The sequence below is a fragment of the Cervus canadensis genome, chromosome 23 (genome assembly GCF_019320065.1).
Source record: "Cervus canadensis isolate Bull #8, Minnesota chromosome 23, ASM1932006v1, whole genome shotgun sequence".
Classification (NCBI taxonomy): Eukaryota; Metazoa; Chordata; class Mammalia; order Artiodactyla; family Cervidae; genus Cervus; species Cervus canadensis.
Genome location: NC_057408.1, coordinates 51,976,560 through 52,000,078, shown reverse-complemented (window position 1 = coordinate 52,000,078; position 23,519 = coordinate 51,976,560). Strand labels below are relative to the sequence as shown.

At 41.2% G+C, this 23,519-nt stretch overlaps 1 protein-coding gene across 2 annotated transcripts in view; it reads left to right on the top strand.

Moving 5' to 3' along the window:
- MYOM1 (myomesin 1) overlaps positions 1–23,519 on the top strand; it is a 118,468-nt gene that overhangs the window by 20,718 nt on the left and 74,231 nt on the right. For both annotated transcript variants that reach the window (XM_043444027.1, XM_043444026.1), the window contains exons 4-10: positions 2,495–2,726; positions 3,526–3,683; positions 12,373–12,465; positions 14,975–15,063; positions 15,178–15,240; positions 17,152–17,316; positions 19,355–19,516. In XM_043444027.1, coding sequence (XP_043299962.1) covers positions 2,495–2,726; positions 3,526–3,683; positions 12,373–12,465; positions 14,975–15,063; positions 15,178–15,240; positions 17,152–17,316; positions 19,355–19,516 — 962 coding nt within the window. The remainder of the gene's footprint in view (positions 1–2,494; positions 2,727–3,525; positions 3,684–12,372; positions 12,466–14,974; positions 15,064–15,177; positions 15,241–17,151; positions 17,317–19,354; positions 19,517–23,519) is intronic.

Below are 23,519 nucleotides of genomic sequence, written 5' to 3'. Positions count from 1 at the left end.
TAGACTAACTAAAAGCATTGCACCATAGCTTGAATGCCTGGCTTATATTTGTTAAATACAAAATAGATTACTATTTATTTTGAGATAAAATTCAAACAAAATAATCACTAAATCACAAGTCTGTGTAATGCCAAATTTCTGTTTATAATATAAACATTTTTGAATGATAATATATACAAAGAAATCTTGAAAGGAGACTTGTCTAAGACACCAAATTAAAGTTTAACAGAAACTTTCTGAGCCTTCCCTGTTTTTTTCCTTTGAATGGAGATTATTCACAAAGCTAATGTGATGTTCAAAACGAGGTTGCCCTCTCCGGGCAAAAGCTATCCAGAAAATCAGTAGGAAATAACTTGGCTGTGATTTTTGGTGACCTACTTCTTTGGTTTCCCTGCATTTTCTCTTCCCATTGCTTTTTGATGGTTCCTTTCCCAATTGCTTCAGAGGCTGATGTCATAATTGCTGCAAACCTACTTAGGAAAGGGATAAACAATATTCTATTTTTAGCTTTTTATTTTATATCTTTGATTTTTTAATATCTGATTTTTTAAACTGAACTTTACAGACAAACAGGCTTATATTGTGAAGTATGCTTGCCCAGACTCAGCTTCTTCACAGTTGGTTTAATAGCACTCATATTCCTTTCAGGAGATGACTAGGTTGGAGGAGAAAAATATTTAATTTTGTGCTTTAAAAAAAAATCATTTAAAAGTCATGTCAGCTTAGCATTAACCTATATGGCACAACTCTCCACCTGTGTGGGCACAAAATGAAGTTTCTCACTCTCTCCAGCTTCTTCCTGCCCTTTCCCCACCAAACCATTTTGTCCCCTCCAGACCAGTCTCAAAAATTTATTTACAGAATAAGCTATGATAAATGAAATTTTTAATAAAAAATTTATATTCTAGGTTTTATTTCCAGTTTTTCTTCATTTTTTATATGGAGCCATCTCCTATATCCTATTACTATGAAGATAACACTTCTTAATGATGTTCACAGTATTAACATCTAAGAGGACAGGAAAGTAATGAATATTTGTTGAGTACCTGTTGTTTGCCGGAAATCATTGTAAGTGCATTATATATAAACCATCCTTCTAAGTCCTCCATTCAGCCCTGGAGAGGTATTAGTGTGTCAATTTTTTGCACAAGGAAATCAAGACACTTGTAATGGTTGAGCTAAGAGTCCCCCTAGGGCTGGCAAATGCAAATATAGTACATTTTTGGAGAATACGATTTCTTCTGGATGGCACTTAAAAATTCCACTTCTTACAGTCTAGGCAGGGCTTCCCAGGTGACCCTAGTGGTAAAGATCCCGGCTATCAATGCAGGAGACATAAAAGACATGGGTTTGATCCCTGGTTGGGAAGATCCCCTGAAGGAGGGCACAGCAACCCACTCCAATATTCTTGCCTGGACAGAAGAGCCTGGTTGGCTATAGCCCATAGGGTCGCAGAGAGTCAAAGACGACTGAAGTGACTTAGCACACATGCACAGTCTAAGTAGAGCTAACTTTATGTCAGCAACAGGTTTTAAATTGAGACAGAGGATTGGAAAGGTTTTAAATTTATTTAAAACTTTCAGGAGTGTGTTTTTGATGTTAGCATCATATTCTTGCTCTTATACCCAAATTATAGCAGGGTTATCACTGACATACACATATGCACTTACTTAAAGGCAAATGTCCCTGCTGTTCTGGGTCAAAAATATATTTTAAGTGTACTTGAGTTTTCCTAATTGCAGTTGCCACCCCTCCCCCACCCCCAACCCCTGTGTCCTGTGGCATGTGGGATCTTCCCAGACCAGGGGTCAAACCCATGTTCCCTGCATTGGCAGGCTGATTCTTATCCACTGTACCACCAGGGAAGTCCCTCATAACTTTTATTATTTTGGAAAGGAAACCTGCTAGGCATAAGGATCACACATACATTTATAGCTTATTTATGTGTGCAGCAGCTCTGGGCAATGCATTCCATCATCTGAGTTATAGAATCCAGATCAAGCACACTAGTCATAAATCAGGAACCCAGTCACACAACTGTCTGTCATTTTACAATGCTGTCTTTTCTAGATGGAAGTTATAAATTAATATTTTATTACAGACTAAACTGTGTTCAAACACACTAAGGAAACCAAAGAAATGATGTTGCGCAAGTTATCTTACTTCTCTGTGCCTTGTTACCATATGTCTAAAGTAGAAAGGATACAGTTTACTTCAAAGGGTTGTTGTGGGGGAAAATGAGATAATTTATGCAAAAAGCACTTGGCAGAGCACCCTGGCCATAATAGGTATTACTATTGTCAATATCATTTGTTAAGGTGACGATCACATCCATGTGTAAGGAGTTAGCTCCTATGGGCCAGTATGTTGTATGTCAGGTTTTCCTTGGGCACAGTGTACAACATCTGAGGTCTGGTGCTTTGAACTTGGCAAAATTGGGCAATCTTATCACTGACATCCACAATAGCCATATTTTGCTGTTATTTTATTTTAGCCAAGTGCATGTCAGTGGAATTACAGATACAGAAGAGCAAAGAATTAAAGAAGCTGCTGCTTACATAGCCCAGAGGAATCTCCTTGCTAGTGAGGAAGGCGTAACAGCCAGCAAGCGGTCCTCAGTATCTAAGCAGTCCATGTCCACGCTTCACCAGGAAGAGGCCCTTGAGAAGAAGTCAAGAAAAGTTGCCATTCGAGAGAAGGCGGAACACCTGTCACTGAAAAAAACGGTAAGAAAAGACAATTTAACATAACTTAGAAAAGTGTAAGTGCCACCACGACATATAAAATGGGTTTCCCTGGTGGATCAAATGGTCAAGAATCTGCTTGCAATGCAGGAGACCTGGGTTCAATCCTTGGGTTGGGAAGATCCCCTGGAGGAGGGCATGGCAACCCACTCCAGTATTCTTGCCTGGAGAATCCTGTGGACAGAGAAGCTAGTAAGGACCTACTGTAGAGCACAGGGAACCCTATGTAATACTCTGTAATGATCTACGTGGGAATAGAATCCAAGAGTGTTTTCATGTATCTGTATAACTGATTCACTTTGCTCTGCGGCAGCAACTAATACAGCATTGTAAATCGACTCTACTGCCATAAAAATTCATCTTAAAAAAGTAGAAATGCATGTAACATGTGCATGTGTGTAATATAGATTAATTAGTTTCAAATGAAGAAATGTGTGGTCTTGTGGAGAAACAACTAAGAAAGAAGGGGAAAAGACATCGAAATGTACAGTTCAAAGAAAGACAGACTTTATAGTTTTAAATTCTGTGAAATTTTAGGTTCTACAGAAATTAAAGTTCTTGAGAACCTTAAGAAATCCACCTTTGGAAAGTACAATATGTAGCTCAGGCTCAGAATGTTAAAAATTAAGTGATATGTCTATTTTTTTAAAGGGATGAGGGGAATTCGTTTGCTCCAAATACCAGAGTAAGACTCCAAATGAAAAAATGATCATTTTGATTTCTACATTTCATTTTTGTATCACATGTTACTTTGATTTCATGTCTTGATAATTTTTTTCAGTTAGAAGAAACCGAGGCATTTCATAAAAAGTTGAATGAAGATAATCTTCTCCATGCTCCTGAATTTGTCATTAAACCTCGTTCCCATACTGTTTGGGAGAAAGAAAATGTAAAATTACACTGCTCTATAGCTGGCTGGCCAGAACCTCGTGTCACATGGTACGCTATCTTTTTGAAAGCTTCTCATAGAATTGATTACCCAAAGTTAATTTTAAATCCTGTGAACATATGTGGATTTATGAACATGCAAGAGTCAGTGAAAGCATCTGTAAGTTCAAGTAAATTTTTTTAAATAGTGAAGAAAGAATACATGCTTGGAAGGAAGAATGATTTTGCATCATTATAATTTATTATGATACTTTATAATATTCTTATACAGATGGGCCTTTATCTTACATAAAGTGTTAAAATTTAGTCAGCATATTTATTTGGTAACATTTTGTGATGAAAAGCAATGCCACCTTTTAGAGAAATAAAGCCCAGAGGGCTTCATCTCTAGTCTTCATGTGAGCTGAGGTCCTAGTTTCTAAAGCCAAACAAAGAAGGGGATGGGACGGGGAGCTGTTTCTAATATGAGGTCTGAAGAAACTTTCATTCCATAAAGAAGAAGCTCCCCTTTTTTCCGTCCATTATATACCCTATTGCAATTGTCAGTGACTTGGTAACCCCTAAAATAAGAACTCATATGGCATGAATGTCTGCCATGGAGAGTGGGAATCTGAAGAGGATTGTAAGCCAGTTTTAAAAGGTGTTTTCTGCCTTATTCTACAATGTGGGTATTTTGCATGCTGCTTTCTTACCCTTGGGAGTGTGGTAAATGCCCTGTGTCGCAGTATAAACACTGCAGAGAATGGTACTGTTGCCCACAGGGCGCCAGCTCCTTCTCCCTTTTCTGTCATTTCTAATGTTGTTTGGACACCTGGCTTACATAACGAGACTGACAAGATAAACCCTTACCTAAGGTTGTTCTTAAGGAGCAAGTCGTGAGTTTTGTTTTTTTTTAATTCACCTATAATATCAACCTGCCTGTGATCAAATTGGATTTACATACAGTTTTTCTTGTACATAAACTTTTCCAAACTTTTCCCAGGGTTCTTGAGTTTGAAAGTGAGAGAATGAAAAACAAAGCCAGTTCTGTATTACCAAGACAAATAATTTATAGTAAACAAAGATGAGAAGTGTGAGAATATATTTAAATGAAAATGAAGGTTAAAAAAAAATCAATTTCCAAGCTTTAAAAGTATGAGTATACTATAGTAAGCTGGGCTTCCCTGGTGGCTCAGTTGGTAAAGAATCCACCTGCAATGCGGGAGACCTGGGTTCGATCCCTGTGTTGGGAAGATCGCTTGGAGAAGGAAATGGCAACCTACTCCAGTATCCTGGACTAAGTCCATGAGGTTGGAAAGAGCTGGACATGACTGATAAACATAGTAAGCTAGGAATCCACTCATCTGTACCCCCTGCCTTTTTCTCTGCCTATTGGGTTGCGTAGATTGGCCTATAAAAGGGACATTTCCTCTTAAAAACTGATTACTTTCTACCTCAGAAAAAATTCAAACTTCCCTGTAGAAATTCATAAAGAGGGACTTCCCCAGCAGTCCAGTGATTAAGACTCTGCCTTCCAATACAGGGAATGTGGGTTTGATCCCTGGTTGAGGAGCTAAGATCCCAGAAGTTGTGTGGTGTGGCAAAAAAAAAAAAAAAAGAAATACATAAAGAATAACAAATTTTTAGCTCTGAGAAATATTACTTGATGAGTAAAAAATTCCTCATGTTTCATGAATTAAAATATACTACCGGTAAATGAATAATTGGAGTCTTTAAGTAGATATATTTATTACACAGTGTCCTATCTCTGTTTTCCTGATTTTTAAACATGAGAGTTAAAGATGATTTTCAAAAGAATACAAAGTGATCTCTAGGAGATAAATATTAATTTCTTAAGCATTTACTTATTCTGTGAAATACACAGTAACTAGAATACAAACATGCCATGTACCACTGATGGTGTCACTAAGCCAGAGTCATGAGGTTCCACAAAGTCAGAGCTCAAATTCCATTGGAGGTTAAACTCCTCACATGGTGTTCTTGGGCTGAAAAAGGAGTGATTAAAAAACAAACAAAAAGACATAAACTCCACTGAAAAAATATGAGATGACTAAACTTGGCAACTCTGAAAATTCCTGTCAAATTTAAAAATAGAAATACTGTCAGTTTTTAGTTATCCTCACTGGGGGTATGATTGACCCCTCAAATCTTTCATGTTTAGCTTTGAAATATTTATTTCCTTAACATGTGAATTTTATGGCATCAGGGCTCGTTTTAATGAAAAACAAAGGCACAGAGACAAGATTTGTCTCAGGAAGGACTGGAAGGCTGTTCGTTGACTGGGACAAGTCTTCTCTAGTTCCTGCGCCTGCTTCGATGCTTGGAGAACACAAATCCATTCTGTTCAGAAACTCTTCCAGGAGGGACGAATCAGAGCACTTCACACAAAGCCCTGTTGCCTTGCAAGTCAAGTGGGAAGTAAATATGAAAACAAAAGAACCAGTGGACCACTGAGAAAATAGTTTACCTTCCTTTAGTGTGCAAGGTTTGCCCCTAGATAAAGCTGAAATTTGGACAATCAGCTAGCAGATAGCTAAGAACTGGTTCTGGCAATAGCTAAGGTCAGATTAAGGTTTTGTGGGGCAGGAGGGTTATACAATTTGAAGAGCATCCTTTGTAAAAAAAGGTTATAAAGTTAGTCACATGCATTAAGCACAGAGCCTTATGGGGACCTGTGATGATGAGAGACCCTGCAACTTCAGCTTTACTAGTTTCAAGGTAAATCCACTTCTGGGAGTAAATTTCATGTGGGGTTAATATATTAATACCTTCCTGGGTGTGCTGCTTTTTAAAAAATAATCATTCAATGAAGCTCTAATTTACTTTGCAAGGTGCTGGTCCAGATTACACAATCTTCAGTGAGCATCCTCCCCCTCAACGAGCAGGGAACCCACAACTCAAGTGAGAACCAAGATGTTGGTAATTTATTTGCTGGCCTTGATATCTCTTTTGTACCGAGCTGCAGCCTCCTGGGCCTGACTCTGAGTACAAGGATGAGAAAAACCATTGAGAATGACCTTCCTGAATAGAACAAGGTCAAATACAGAAACAAGTTTCCAATGCTGCTGCGGGCAGTTGTGCTGTCTCCACTTGAGCCTTTAGGTCCTAAGCCACATCTTTCAAAGTCATATGCGCACAGGGTCTGACTCCCTAAGACTCCTTTCCAAGGAACGTTCAGTTCCAGGTTTCCACTGGCACCCTCAGGCCATGGAAATCCCTGAGGCTGAACAAATGATATCAACATGCTGCAGCTGCTCTTCAGCCAGCCCCTGCATAGTGACTAAATCTGGATGGAGTCCAGAGGGTACCTGGAGAGCGCTTACTGACAGGCGGGCCCATCACTCATCACGGCCAGGTGCAGAGATGCTGAGCAGCACTGCCCTATTCCAGTTCACCTTCAGAGCAGAAGGAAGCCTGTGGGCCTTGGGTTCAGGAGGAAAGTTAGTTGCAGAAGACACAGTAGTGAAGCTGGCCATCCAGGAAGAGGGCTAGCCAGCAGAGAAGGAGAAATATATATGTGGTGAAAAACCAGTTGTTTAATTTAATAGGTTATTTTTATATAATAACTTGTTTAATAGGCAGTATATTGTTGTAAAGGGGGGAGGAAAAGCATTTATGTTTGTATCTTTATTACCTGCATAAAGAAGCTGGAAGGACATATGAGAACCTAAGGAGACCAGTTAGCTGTGGGGAGGAGCTGGGCAGAAGGCAGATAGGTGTGAGAAAAGAGAATGTTCCCTGGGCATCCCTATATTTCTGATTCTTGGATCATATGCTCACATTGCCTGGTCAGATTGTAAGAAGCTATATGAAATAGGGGAGAAAAGTTCTCTTTAAAAGAAAGAGAATTAAATTAGTTGTACCCCCTCTTTTTTTTAGAGAGCCAGATTTAATTGCATTTTGAGCCCAAAGTCTAGATTGATTTTTGTCAGTGGAAATTGGAATTATATAATCTGCAGGGAGGCTCACGCCAACTCCTGGAACAATATGTTGTTATTATCACGTAAAACTCATGTGTTCACACACTCAGTGTCCTTGTTTTCAGATTTATATGTGGATCCTGGGCTACAGTCCATGGGGTTGCAAAGAGTCGAACTGGAACAACTTAGCACCTGGGTTAGATCCTCACGCAAGACACTTAAAATACATATTTGAAATTCTTTGCATTATCCCTGAAGTCATTGCCACTTCAGGGATAGTGTGAAGATAAATAGACACTTAAACTTGTCAGTGAACATGATCATAGTTCAAAACCTAGGGATAAGATAGTATGAGAAATGTATTTTAGGAAGAGTCTAGAGATTTGGAAAAGTCTTATTTTATTTTTGCAAATTATGAGAATTCATAAATTCCATGGTAGAATTAATGCATTGAATTTTTTACAAGATTAGAGTTATTCACAGTGTATTTAAATTTAGCAATTACTGACATATTATTGTAGGAAAACAACCTGCATTTAAAATATTAAAAATTCTTTATAATTACTTTTGAAGTATAAAGATTTGGGATTTTATTTTAGATTTTTCTTATTTACATCCAAATTCTATGCTAAAGAAGAGTTAGCTCTCAGCTAATTGGTTTTTAAAGTGAGTAATGGCTGTTTGTTCAAAACAATAGGGTTGCATTCTAACCACACTTTTGGGGGAAGGGGATTCAACGTGACAGAGATAATTTTGGCAGCATTATTTGCTGACAAAGAAAAGTTAGAGTGAAGTCCTTTTGTTTGGCCACACTTTACACTGCCAAAGAGCTTTCACTGTAATCCCTTGTTATCAAATTCAGCCTAGTATCCAGACAGACATTTGTTTGGGGAAAATAAGTGTGTATTTTACATAGATAAATGAAGAGTATTAGTCTAGAAATAATGTGTAACAGAAGTTCATTAACTAGTCGTTCATACAACTTTAGATGAAAATGATGAGGAAAAGGGTGTACATATAAATACTCACAAGAATTTCAGAAACCTGATAAATAGTCCCAGGGTGTAGATTACTCTCTAAAATTAGCCGATGAGTGGCCAGTTTGGAATTCCACTCTCCAGAAATAACAAGCTGTGAAGTGTACACAAAGCAGGCCTCAAATTCTCCTTTTCTCCTCTGATTTGATACTGAAGACAGTCAATCACAAGTGGTTCTGAACCCGAGTGCCTCACAAGGAGAATTCCTTGAAGAACAGATTTGAATAGCTTCCTCATTTAATCCTTGTCTGCTGCTTTAAAACAGGTGCTTCTTACACTGACATATAGAGTCCCAGTGGAGAGAAAATGTGTGTGTGTGTGTGTGAGAGAGAGAGAGAGAGAGAGAGAGAAATCTATTTCAAGCGGTCACATTAGAAAACTGGGGGAAAGGCATTGAGATATTAAGTCACACAGGACTGGAGTAGCAGTCCCCAGACTCTGGGATCTAGTGCCTGACGATCTGAGGTGGTGCTGATGTAAAAATAATAGAAATAAAGTGCACAATAAATGTAATGTGCTTGAATCATCCTGAAACCATCCCCCGCCCCCTGGTCTGTGGAAAAATTTCCTTCCATGAAACTGGTCCCAGGTGCTGAAAAGGTTGGGGACTGCTGGACCGAAGGACAAGGAAGGTGAAGCAAGCCTAAGAGCTGCAAATGCTATTTTAATTCAAACTTTATGGAAACATGAACATCATTTTTGGTCAGAAGCCAAATCAAGCGTCACTCAGTTGTTTGGTCAAGTAGCACCGGTCACACACATTTGGTGTCTTTTATATCTTCTTATGTTGGGAAGAAATACTGAAAATACCCCAGCACAAAGTAAACTGAGCAAAAAGAAGCTTCTGAGTCAGGTGTGAAATGACTGAAACCGATTCAGTCAGGAGAGTATGCTCATGATTAACGTGATCGACCCTGTCATTCATCCAAACTAGGAATGTTCCAAATTAAGAGCAGCCAGCAGATTGCTTTTTACAGCCCATCTCTGATCAAACAGTCCTGTCCGCCTGGAGCCCTGTGGGGGGACAGCTGTCTGAGGCCGTTTCTGGACTGTCAGAAACAGCTAAGAATGATTCCCAAGGGTGGGGTGGAAGGCTGTGCCCCTACACCTGCTACACAGCTGCGATTCCTAAGCCAGTCCACCCTCCCGTTTCACATCCAAGGAAACCAAGACACAAACAGCCTCAGCATACCTTCTTCATCTGCGCTGATTTTAAATTATCCATACCATGAAAGATGGATTTGTCAGAACTCTGCTCCTTCACCAAAATTCAAGAAGCACAATTGAATTTATGATGTTACCCAATGACTCTGTTCAGTCCAATTTAATACACACTGCCTAATATTTTCCTGGGATGGCTGCTTCCTTGAGAGTGGGAATAGAAATCAGTACGGATCTGACAGAAACCCCATCTTCAAGGCACTCACGGTTTAGCAGAAGTGACACTTACCCAACCATAATTTGATTAACGTTATACCTTCCCATTTGAACCAAGTAACACTGATGCGAAGAGGTGGGAATGATGTTGTGTGGAATTTCAGGGAGGAGATTATTGAATAAGTGGTATTTGATCAGAGCCTTGAAGGATGAGTTGGAATTTTGCTACATGGAGAATGGTGTATTTTCTAAAGTGTAGAAAAGTATGCATTTTAGGGACATAGGGCATGAGTGTGAGTGTGTATGTGTGTTTATGTGTGTGTGTACACAAGCTGGGGAGAGGAAAGGACTGGCTGAGGATTATTTCCTTTCTCTTTCCCTTTCTATAACTTCCCTTGCTCCCAAATCTGCTTATAACCGTGTCCAAAAATCTGAAGAAATAAAATGCAGCTAAATAGAGAATTGGGCTTCCCCGTTGGCTCAGTGGTAAAGAATCCACCTGCTAAGCAGGAGACATGAGTTTGATCCCTGGGTCGGGACGATCCCCTGGAGAATTTAATGGCAACACACTCCAGTATTCTTATCTGGAAAATACCACGGACAGAGGAACCTGGTGGGCTACAGTCCCTGTGGTGGCAAAAAGTTGGACATGACTTGGCGACTAAACAGTAACAAGAAATAGAGAACAGTAGGAAGATGGAAGCATCCCATGTTGTCAGGAGCCAGATCGCCTGGGTTCAGATCCCAGCTCTGCTGTTTTAGCTGTTAAAGCTGGGGCAGGCTACTTAACCGTTCTATGCCCGGGTTTCTTCATCTGGAGAATGATGTTAAAAGTAGTAGCACTGGGAATTCCCTGGTGGTCCAATGGCTGGGACTCTGAGCTCCCAATGCACGGGGCCCAGGTTCAATCCCTGGTTGGGGAGCTAGACCTAGACCTCATGTGCCATAGCTAAAGATACTGTATGCTGCAACTAAGAGCCAGCGCAGCCAAATGAAAATATATTTATATTCTTTAAAAAGTAGTGCAACCTTATGTGGTTGTTGTGAGGATTGAATTTACTAATCTAGACATAAAGTACTGAGAGCCTTTCCCGACTCTCAGTAAATACTCTGTTTCTGTTATGGTCATTAGCATCATTTGTGATAATTATGCACATGAAGTGGAATGTCTGAAAAGGAAACAAATGAAATTTAGCTCCCCCTTTGGGCAGAAAATGGCTTAAGCATAAAAGCTAGGTCCAGCACCATAGCTACTGGCTACTGAGGACATGAGGCTTCCCTGGTGGCTCAGATAGTAAAGACCCCTCCTGCCAACGCAGGAGCTGCGGGAAACGTGGGTCTGATCCCTGGGTGGGGAAGCTCCCCTGGAGTAGGAAATGGCAACCTACTCCAATATTCTTGCCTGGAAAATCCCATGGAGAGGGGAACCTGGCTGGCTACAGTCAATGGGGTTGCAAAGAGTCAAACACAACTGAATGACTGAGCACACACTGAGAACGTGAGGACGTGGTGGTGAATCTCGGTGCAGACTCAGGGGCCGGTGTCTCAGGAGGGGCCCCTCCAGGGAGCCCCTGCCTCTCAAGACTGAGAGGCTTCACCAGGGATCGGCAGTCAGAAAAAGGGACTCTTTCAGCTTCTATTTATCAGTAGTTTTCTTTCATGACTGATATTCTAAGTTCTTCCAAGCTGAGAGCTATGCTTGCTCATGACAAAATAAAACAAATATAATGAGCTTTCAATGCAATGACAAGGTTTTGAATAACGTGCAGGAATGTCAGGGGGAAGGATGTTTTGCTTTCATCCTACACAGACAGCCAACAAAAAACCCACTCAAAGCCTTCCTCTCTGTTGTGTCAACAATGGTCTTCTTTCTTTTCATTTTTAAGATCATCTATTGAGGTATAATATGTACACAAAATAGTGTGGTATGGCATATAAATGTAGAACTTTGATTAATTTTTGTAGACCACCTACACCCAGGTAACAAGCACCAAAATCAGGAAACCAAACATTATTAGCACCCAAGGGACCGCCTTCATCCCTGCCCCTTGCCCTGACTTCTAGCAGCATTAATTGATCTTTTCTTGTTTTGTACTTTACGTAAAAACAATCATTATACTCTTTTGTATCTGGCTCTTTCCACTCAAAATTATGTACGCAAGATTCAAACACATGGTTGTGAATGGCCAACTTCTTGAATGTAATTTTTTTAATGGAGGAGGGACGCACATTCATCAAGAAAGTTTATGATACTTGTAATGAATTTTATTTGCATTTATTGAGCAGACACTGCTACTGACCTCTGTGCTATATCTACAGATATTTTTTCAAGAACAATTGTGTGCGTGTTAATCGTGAAGCTATTTACACCTCAACTTACTTCACCTCATTTCCATTGTCTCATAGGTATAAAAACCAGGTGCCAATAAATGTCCAGGCACATCCTGAAAAGTATATCATCGAAAGCCGATATGGAATGCACACTCTGGAGATAATCGGGTAAGAAACATCACGGTCTATGTATGTTGCCCGACAATTGCTTGGCGGGGGGGTTCTCCCCTCTTCCTCCCTACACGGTGGTATCAGGATGGAGGACAGTCCCAAGTATTGCTTCTCTTGGTGCACGCCTATGAGTGATAATCATGACATTCTTACCAAGCCCATGTTACTGCCCAAAGTGATCTTTTGAATTTAGTCAAAGATGATGAGGAAAAATTCATTTGTATCTATTTAACCTTCTGTATGGGTTTCCCAGGGGCTCAGTGTTAAAGAATCCGCCTGCCAATGCAGATGACTCACGTACGATCCCTACGTTGGGAGGAAATGGCAATCCTCTCCAGTAGTCTTGCTGAGAAAATCCCATAGACAGAAGAGCCTGACAGGCTACAGTCTATGGGGTCGCAAAGAATCAGACATGACTGAGCAACTAAACAACAATCCTTTTCTGTACTTGGGAGTTCTCAGGTATTAGCAAGAAAAATAAGTTACAAAATAGGCGTTTATTTGTATTCAGCAGCCTTCTCAGAGTCCCAAATCCGCACCAGCATTACACACATTCGCCTTTAATGAGTGCAGGCCAGTGAGGTTTGAGGTGGGTGACAATGAGCGCCAAGCTGGCCCTAGAGAAAGTGTTTCTTCCCTCAGCTCGCCGGTAACTGTGTGGGAACTACGTGCCCATTCTGCCAGCCTGTAGGTGGATGCAGGGCCTGACACGGGGAGGTTTTTTAAAGCAGATCAACAGCAAAGATTTTAAAGCAGAATCCACATCAAAGCTTCTGGGTCTTCAAAGGGGTATCATGTCTCCTAACATGGTGTTGAAATCCAAGCCTACTAATGTGGATGAAGAAGTTACACAAGCTCCCAGCATTTCCAGTTCAAATAAAACCATAATGTGCTGCGAAGTCAAAGTAGAATTTAAGTCATTCTAATCTCAGGAGATATATAGCTTTCTCAGATCAGAGAGGTTGGCACAGGTCATACTCGGCTTCAAGCAGAACCCTAGGGCCCTGGGATGATCCGCCAAGTAGGGACCCCTTCCTAAAGACCCATCCTTTCTGTCAGATGGTGATTCAACCAAGTCGGCAGCGAGCTGTGTGGTTGCTTTATAAATTAAATAAGCAACCATATTGACCCACCTGGGATTATATTTATGTCTATAAAATTTCAACAAGAATTAAAATTTCACCAATGAAACTAAAGAAGAACAGTGAAGAACACGAACCCTGGCAATGATAAAACAGCTTGCTTTGAAATCTTAGCCTGTTCGTCTCTGCATGAGAGCCTTCTCTCTCTAAAGTGAAAGTGAAAGTTGCTCAGTCGAGTCAACTCTTTGCTACCCCATGGACTGTAGCCCTTCAGGCCTTTCTGTCCATGGAATTCTCCAGGTCAGAATACTGGAGTGGGTAGCTGGTAGATCCCCTTGGTAGCTGGTAGAAGGTAGATCCCCTTCTTAAGGGGATCTTCCCAACCCAGGGATTGAACCCAGGTCTCCCAAGACATCCCTATGTCTGCATCATAACTTAGAGGAACTTCCAAATGATACTTCTTGTATTGTGTTGTGGGCCTGAACATTAGTAGAATTGAGGGGTAGATAATTTGTTTGTACTTTGAGGCTAAAACACAGAACCACACATGAGACAAAACTGAATCTGTTTGGGCATCTATAAGGAGAGGCTGTTTCTTTGTCTCTCCGTCACACTATAACAACCAGACTGAAACCCATCCTGAGGGAGGCCCCTCCGGGTCTTACCTGCTACAAAGGTACATGACCAGACATTTTCTGCTCCAGATACAACTTTAAACCAACTTTTTATCACACTGTTCATGCTGTATATACTCAACACATTGTTGACTTTTATTTTTGGACATTTTAAATTAACTCAAGCTAGGGTCACAGTGGACTATAGCTGTTGGTAGGTAGATCTATTGGCCTATGTAAAATCCCACAGGGAGCTTGATCAGAAAGTGTAGCTTTGTCAAGAGTCCCGAAGAGTGGTGTGTTAACTGATGACGTGCTATGTGTTGTGTTAGCAAAGAGATCCTTGACAAAACAGTCAGGAGTTACATCGGCCCGCCTTATCTGTAGAGACAGAACCCATGGGTACCAAGGCCTCAGCATACTACTCCATTTTACTTAAAACAGGGGCCCCCAATCCCCCAGCTGAGGACCAGTACCTGTCCCGTTCCATGGTTGTTAGGATCAGGGTGGCATAGCAGGAGGTGAGCAGTGGGCAAGTGAACTAAGCTTCATCTGCCGCTCCCCATCGCTTCCATTGCTGCCTGAACCAATAGCCCCCTGCCTCTGCCGGTGCCCCACCCCTGGAAAAATTGTCTTCCATGAAACTGGTCCCTGGTGCCAAAAAAGTTGGGGACCACTGACTTAAGGGACTTGAGCCTCCTTGGATTTTGTTAACCATGGGGGTCCTGGAAGCAGTCCCCTGCAGACACTGAGGGACAGCTGTACCAGGAGTGTCACTGGACCGAGCACTCATCCCATCCGTTCTTTCAGGTGTGATTTTGAAGACACGGCTCAGTACCGGGCCTCGGCCATGAATGCCAAAGGAGAACTTTCAGCATACGCTTCGGTTGTGGTAAAGAGTAGGTTTGCTGGACTTGTTTCATTCACAGTGTACTTTTAAAAAATTTATTCTCACTGCTAACGTATAAAGAGGTCAAGAAGCAGTTGTCAAGAATTGCTGCTTTCTTTTCTAGGATACAAGGGAGAATTTGATGACACTCGCTTCCATTCAGGGGCTTCCACCTTGCCCCCCAGCTGTAAGTCTGAAAATATTTTTTCTGTGTCATCTCTGTACAATACTGTATAATAAGCTATTCCATAACACTGAAATAAATGCAGGTATACCAAGTCATTTCAGTTCTGTCCAACTCTTTGTGACCCATGGACTGTAGCCAGCCAGGTTCCTCTGTCCATGGGATTCTCTGGGCAAGAATACTGGAGTGGGTTGCCATGCCTTCCTCCAGGGAATTTTCCCAACCCGGAGATGGAACTCATGTCTCTTCGGTCTCCTGCACTGGCAGATGGATTCTTTATCACTAGCGCCACCTGGGAAACCCAAAATAAATGCATAGGCTATATTATAATATGTGCTAGTTTGTATGTAATGGGTTTCCCAAGTGGCACTAGTGGTAAAGAACCTGCCTGTCAGTGCAGGAGACATAAGAGACATGGGTTCAATCCCTGGGTGGGGACGATCCCCTGGTGGAGGGCATGGCAACCCACTCCAGTATTTGTGCCCAGAGAATCCCATAGACAGAGGAGGCTGGCAGGCTATAGTCCATAGGATCGCAAAGAGTCAGACACGATTGAAGTGATTTAGCACATGTACATAATACTACCTGTAGTTAGTTTTATTTTTTTAGATTCTTTGGCTACTGTATTCTCCTTCTGCTTATAATTGCTTTATTCTGGTTTTATAAAAGCCTGGATGTGATGGGCTAAAAATGACAAATGCTTTTAAGTCTTCCTTTCCTTAAGCTGAGAAAAATCATTACACAAACCTGCAGTGTGATTTAACCACACACACACATACATAGAGTCTGGACTGTAGCAGGGCAGTCTTACTCATCCTTATATAAACAGTGTAGCATCATCTCCTTAAGAAGTCTCTGTCGGCCCCCCACGTTACCCCAGCCCACACCTACTTAGGTTATGTGTCCGGGTGAGGCTATGACACCTCTGTAAGGACATCTACTCACTGGACACTAATTGTTAACTGTTTGCTCCCACTGACCCATGAGCCACTTGAAGGCTAGGCTGGACCTTTTATCTTTGGACCCCAGCACCTGATACAGAGTAGTATTTGATGATGAATGAATAAATACATACACTAATTTACAAAATGCAATGTAAAATGAGGTCTAAGTGTGGTTTAATAACAAATTATTAGTATTCTGATCCATAGTAATTTATAAATTTGTGAACTTCGATCATGTCATCTGCATCAGAACTTCTTTTCATGGGAAGCAATAAAAGTAAAACCCTTATGGTTCTTCAGTAATTAGATGATAACTCTGTTCAGACTGGAAATGGTAGTCAAGCCCCAAATTCTTATTTTCCAAACATTAAAAAATAAGTGGTCATTTTGAAAATGGTTATGGAAATACTTACTCATGGGTCAGTTTTTCACCTAACTGATCAGCTTGATGTTTCTCCATACTTCATGGTATATATAGTTAAGTCGTTCAATCGTGTCTGACTCTTTGCGACCCCATGGACTGTAGCCTACCAGGCTCCTCCATCCATGGGATTTTCCAGGCAAGAGTGGATTGCCATTTCCTTCTCCAGAAGATCTTCCTGACCCAGGGATTGAACCTGGGTCTCCCGCATTGTAAGCAGATGCTTTACCATCTCAGCCACTAGGGAAGTTACCTATACTTCATGGGATGGCTTCTAATTTTAATATTCCTAGTTGCAATCATTGGTATCAATCCCATGCATGAGAAGGAGTGCTGGGTGGGAGTGAGGAGGAACACATCCCAAATCAAGTCCTTCTCTTGTCATTTCATTTATATTGAGATACAATAATAGCTGGAAAATTTGAAACTATGATTTATAAATTATTTGACAGGTTTGTTGTGATTGCTTTTGGCCTGTGCTAATTAAAATGCTTATGTCTCTTTGATGATAAAAAATAAATTACTGATGTTTGTTTCTGTTGTGTCCAGTTGCCGTGACCCCTTACGGTTATGCGTCTAGGTTTGAGATCCACTTTGATGACAAGTTTGAAGTGTCTTTCGGGAGAGAAGGCGAGACAATGAGTCTGGGCTGCCGTGTAGTTATCACCCCTGAAATTAAACATTTCCAGCCGGATATCCAGTGGTACCGAAATGGTAAGCCTTAATGATGAATTCTCACTGAGGCTCATATTCGCAGAAGGTCGCAGACCGGACTTGGTCCCAAAGCATCAATGTCTATAGATTGCAGTTCTGTTTACCAGAACTGGCAGAAACTGGATAGTAGAGGACATAACCTACCAGGTGTTACAAAAGTTTTTATACATATTTTAGAGTAGCAGAACTTTTATAACGTATTTGTGGAGATCATAATTTCTTATCACCATGTACTACAGGGAAAAGATTACAAAAAATGTATTTTCATTTTGCAAGTTGGATATATGTTCATTTTGTAAGTTAATTTTATTTGGTAAGATAAAGTGAAATCTAGTGAAGTCTTATTGGTTCCCAGGCACTGTGGGTGGTAGTCAGCATGCTCACCATGCAGCGGGCCTAAACTTCAGTGTCCGTGTGGGCACCGGGCAGGCTGGGCCATCGTGAAGTGATGACGAGGACCGGGGTCTGCGCCCGGAGTGAAGCCAGTAGTAGCTGCAGCGGTGGCGGCAGCAGTGCTGCTGGACGTGGCCCTAGAGGAGAGGAGAGGCCCCAGCAGATGCAGCCCGGGAGCCCCCAGTGGGAACCCAGATCCCCGGTCCATCTCCAGGACCCGTCTCTGTGGGATCTGCACAGACATGAACTTCCTGGCCTGAGCACCGTGACAGGAGCTGCCAACAATCACACCTTTGTCTGTAAAACATTACAGAATAAAAGCACGTATACAGACACTGCAGTAAGGCACATAAGGCAGTTAGAATGCTTCTGAGTTTGGACTCTCTGTTTATGAAAACTGCCACAACATTGCAAAGCAAATATTCACGGGCTTGGAAATAAAAATTAAATTTAAAGATTGACACATTCAGTGAAAATAAACACTATTTCCATACAAAACTTTGGATGAAGCAGTTATTAACAAGAAAGATGTTTTTTTTTTTTTCTTTTTAAATAGAGTAGCTAGTTTTAATAAATAAACAACTGAATTGAAAACTGCCATGCTAGTGCTCAGAAAGATGTTTTTAAAGTAATTTTTCTAATAATCGAAGTTACAGTGAGAAAATGTATAAATAGGCATTTAAATTATATACAAATCATGAAGCCATATTCTTTTTATGTATGATCAAAGGTACAGGACATGTAAGAGAAAACATTAAGATGCAATTATTTAAATATACATTTAAAATTAAATTTAGATTTACATGAAACTATTTGTATAAGGAGTTAAATCTTTTAGAAAAAATTGTTCCTCAAGAATTGTCAGCTCTAGAGTACAAAAATTTATATTTTAAAATAGCTTATCAGAGAATTAACCTACTGTTAATTTTATAACCATAACTATATAATTGTATATAGTATAAAACTGTATAATACTATAACTATATAGCACTCTTAGCAACAGCATTAATAGTTGCATCAGTGGAAAGATCTTTCTCAAAATAAAAGGAATCAAAACTTATTTGTGACTTTGCATTTGCAAAGACTGAATGACGTTACTTTCAATTTTATTAATTTAAAATGAAGTTGGTAAAAGTATGAATTAGATCACCTAATAACTGAGGTTGCAAAAAAATAAGTAAAAAATTCTGTATTATCCATCAACATATCACAAAACAAAGTATTGTTTGTATGTAAGAATTATGGCATGAAAATAATTATTTTTTTGTAATTTGTATTACCCTATTATGTTTTATAAATAATAAACTATTTTTAGAGGAAAAAGTTTTATATTTTAGTACCTTAACTGTATTTTTTTCTTCTGCTTTTTGAGCCAGGAGCCTTGCAATTTCATCTTGCACTGGGCCTTCCAGATGATATATCTGGCTGTGGTTCCCTCACTTCTGGTCTAGCATTTTAACTGATATAAATATGGCACAATGACTCAAAGTCTTACAGACTTCCTCTAATAGTCAGATAGCTTTCAATATAGAAGAAGAGGAATAAAGAGAGAGAGAGATGGGGAGAGGAGCGAGTTGGGGGGAGGGAGGAAGAAGATAGTAATGGAGAAAGAAGTCAGCAAATTTGTTTACGTTTTTCCACCCAGGGGTACCTGTTTCTCCATCAAAATGGGTGCAAACACATTGGAGTGGAGATCGGGCAACACTAACATTTTCTCATCTCAACAAGGAAGACGAAGGTCTCTACACAGTTCGTGCTCGAATGGGAGAATATTATGACCAGTACAGTGCTTACGTCTTTGTTCGAGGTAAGACATGGCAGAAAGCAGAGCATCTGAGGATATTTAAAACACTGAGTCCGTATCAATCTATCCAAACATATTTTGGGTAACGATGAAAGGGCTGTTGGAAAATTCCCCCTGGGACTTCCCAGGGTCCAGTGTTCAGGACTCAGTGCTTCCACTGCTGGGGTGCCAAGGTTCAATCCTTGGTCTGAGAGCTATGACCCCGCAAGCCACACGGTGTGGCCCAAAAAAAATTGAAAAATTCTCCCAGATGATGTAGCACAGGGATGTTAGCATCTAGTAAAATTAGAATGGATGTGAAAAGGTTAACCCTAAAAGCACCAACCTGAAGGTGACCAGTTTCCAGACTGTGCTGCTGTTACTAGTGTCAGTACTTTCCTCTTCTTCAGTGAGCCACCAGCACAGTCCTCTGTAGGTGTTTGAGAGGCTGCGTCCTAGTGGTGTGAACGAAGAGTCATCTCGGTTTAAAGAAGGAACAATAAAATAGCAGTGGGGATTCACTCTTGATCTGTTTTGGAGAGCAAATTTGTTGTTTCATTCCAGGCCTTCTCTTAGTTTTATGAACTAGGAAGCAAATGTACCACTGAATCTCTAAGATAAGCTATAATTGGTGATTTTAGGAGTCTTTATTTTCTCAGTGGTGTCTTGAACGAGTAGGGTATGTACAAGTGGAAATGTTCTCGATACATGAGATCTGAGCGCACTTAGAAGACCATGCACATGTCCTGGCCACAAGTGCCCTGTGTTCTTTTCTGTGACTTGATTGATAGTCACATGAGTAGATGGAGGAGGGGCTCAGAAAAATAGAGTATATCACACTCACAGGTCCTGGAGAACCACACCGGGCTACATGGGGAGGCAGCCACACTGCTTTGTCCAGGAGGCAGCAGGGTCAGAGGGGAGAGCTCAGACCACAGTCTTTACTGGATTTCCTGTGGAAAAGGCAAGGCGGGATGGGATACACAATTTAGGATCGGCTAGTGTGAGCAGTTTCAGTGGCCCCTAAGCTATAGGGGTTGTGCCTAGTTTTCTGGTGCCTGGTGCAGAGATGGTTAAGTCAGAGGAATATTTCCTCCTGGGGAACATGGCTGGTTGAAGGAGGTCAGCTCTGGACAAGTTAGAGTTGGCTAGCCCCAGAAGATGGGTGATCTCTCCCCAACCAGAAAGGTTTGTTTTGAAAGCATCACAATTCACAGAGAATAAATATATAAACAATATGGTTTATATTGGTTTATAGCAACAAAATTGCTTTTTTTTAATCTAAATGGATAAAAAATAAATTCCATTTTACACTAAATGGAGTCATGAACATCTAGGCATTTTGATCACGGTGGGACTTTAGAGGCCATCCAGGTGTCCTTAACTGGGATCCACAGACTCCAGAGGGGGTCTGTGGTTAAAACTGTACTTCAGTATAATTGGTTTCTTTGATAAGCTCATGTATTTATTTTATGCATTTAAAAGCATTATTCTGAGGAAGGGATCTTTATTCTTTCTTTACGAGTTTTCCAAAGGAGTCTCAGTTCAGTTCAGTCGCTCAGTCAAGTCTGATTCTTTGCAACCCCATGGACTGCAGCACGCCAGGCCTCCCTATCCATCACCAACTCCCGGAGTTCACTCAAACTCATATCCATTGAGTCAGTGATGCCATCCAACCATCTCATCCTCTGTCGTCCCCTTCTCCTCTCGCTTTCATCTTTCCCAGCATCAGGGTCTTTTCCAATGAGTCAGCTCTTCACATCAGGTGACCAAAGTATCAGAGTTTCAGCTTCAACATCAGTCCTTCCAATGAACATTCAGGACTGATTTCCTTTAGGATGGACTGGTTGGATCTCCTTGCAGTCCAAGGGACTCTCGAGAGTCTTCTCCAACACCACAGTTCAAAAGCATCAATTCTTCAGCACTCAGCTTTCTTTATAGCCCAACCCTCATATCCATACATGACTACTGGAAAAACCATAGCTTTGACTGGACAGACCTTTGTCGGCAAAGTAATGTCTCTGCTTTTTAATATGCTATCTAGGTTGGTCATAACTTTTCTTCCAAGGAGTAAGTGTCTTTTATTTCATGGCTGCTGTCACTATCTGCGGTGATTTTGGAGCCCAAGAAAATAAATTCTGCCACTGTTTCCACTGTTTCTCCATCTATTTGCCATGAAGTGATGGGACTGGATGCCATGATCTTTGTTTTCTGAATGTTGAGCTTTACCACCTTTTTCACTCTTCTCTTTCACTTTCATCATGAGGCTCTTTAGTTCCTCTTCACTTTCTGTCATAAGGGTGGTGTCATCTGCATATCTGAGGTTATTGATATTTCTCCCAGCAATCTTGATTCCAGCTTGTGCTTCTTCCAGCCCAGCGTTTCTCATGATGTACTCTGCATATAAGTTAAATAAGCAGGGTGACAATATACAGCCTTGACGTACTCCTTTTCCTGTTTGGAACCATTCTGTTGTTCCATGTCCAGTTCTAATTGTTGCTTCCTGACCTGCATACAGGTTTCTCAAGAGGCAGGTCAGGTGGTCTGGTATTCCCATCTCTTTCAGAATTTTCCACAGTCTATTGTGATCCACACAGTCAAAGGCTTTGGCATAGTCAATAAAGCAGAAATAGACGTTTTTCTGGAACTCTCTTGCTTTTTTGATGATCCAAAGGATGTTGGCAATTTGATCTCTGGTTCCTCTGCCTTTTCTAAGTCCAGCTTGAACATCTGGAAGTTCACGGTTCATGTATTGTTGAAGACTGGCTTGGAGAATTTTGAGCATTACTTTGTTAGCGAGTGAGATGACCTTTTCCAGTCCTGTGGCCAGTTTCCAAAGGAGTCTAAGGCTCACAAAATGTTAGGATTCCCCTTAGTTTTAAGATGCAGAAACTAAAGCTCAGTAAAGTAAATTGATTTTCCAGAAGCCTCATGGGCTTTCCAGGTGGCACTAATGGTAAAGAACCTGCCTGCCAATGCAGGCGAAGTAAGAGACGCAGATTCAATCCCTGGGTCGGGAAAATCCCTTGAAGAAGGGAATGGCAACCCACTCCAGTACTCTTGCCTGGATAATCCCATGGACAGAGGAGCCTGGTGGGCTACAGTCCATGGGGTTGCAAAGAGTCAGACATGACTGAAGCAACTTAGCATGCATGCATAAACCTCGCAGTTGTTGAGAAACAAAAGTGGTACTAAGATGCAGGTCTTCTGGTGGCTAACCCAGGATTTTAGTTAGGGAATAGGCTAAGCTGCTGAAATGGAACTTAAAAACAAAAAGTTTATTTCTGTCCTGTGTCCATCAATGTAGAAGAGTGGTCCAGATGGTCCTGCTCAAAGCACTTGGGTCCCATCTATGTTGCTGCTCGGCTGGCCCTGTGCTGCCCTGACTCCCAGGCCATCCTGCAGGAGGGGAGATGCAGAGATGCACACAGCACTTCTTCTTGGTGAACACACCTCCATGTGTGTTGGGGAGCTGGGGTGATGAAGTTCTAGCTGGACAGCATGTTACCCGTGGAAGCTCAAGGGTTCCAGTACTAAGAGGCAACAGGAGGAGTGGACACTAGGGACGGTCAGCAGTCTACACCACAGCAGTACTGAGAAGTAATAAATGATCATTGGATTCTGCCTCAGATCAGCAACTGATAAAGATGCATGAATATCTCTACCAACTGAAAACCGGGCATTTTGGGAAAAATCAGATCTTGTAAGGGAAAAAGGGTTGCAGTGAAAATGGACACATTGGAAGTTACCAGCAAGTATATTTATTTAACCACCTTGATGGTCCTGGCCAGATGAGAACTGAATAAGCAAACAGAGTCTTTGCCTCTGCTCTCAAGTGTCTTACCTGAACTAGAGTCTTCTCTGGTGACTCAGAAAGCACTGAGTTATGCCTTGAGGATTCCCTCTGTGCTCTTTTCCTGGGAGCTCAGACACAGTCCAGGGTCTCCTCAACAACATTTCTCAGTGGCCATGCCAGGGTCATGGTCCTTTGCAGGTTGAGACCAAATTTCACATTACTAACCACGGA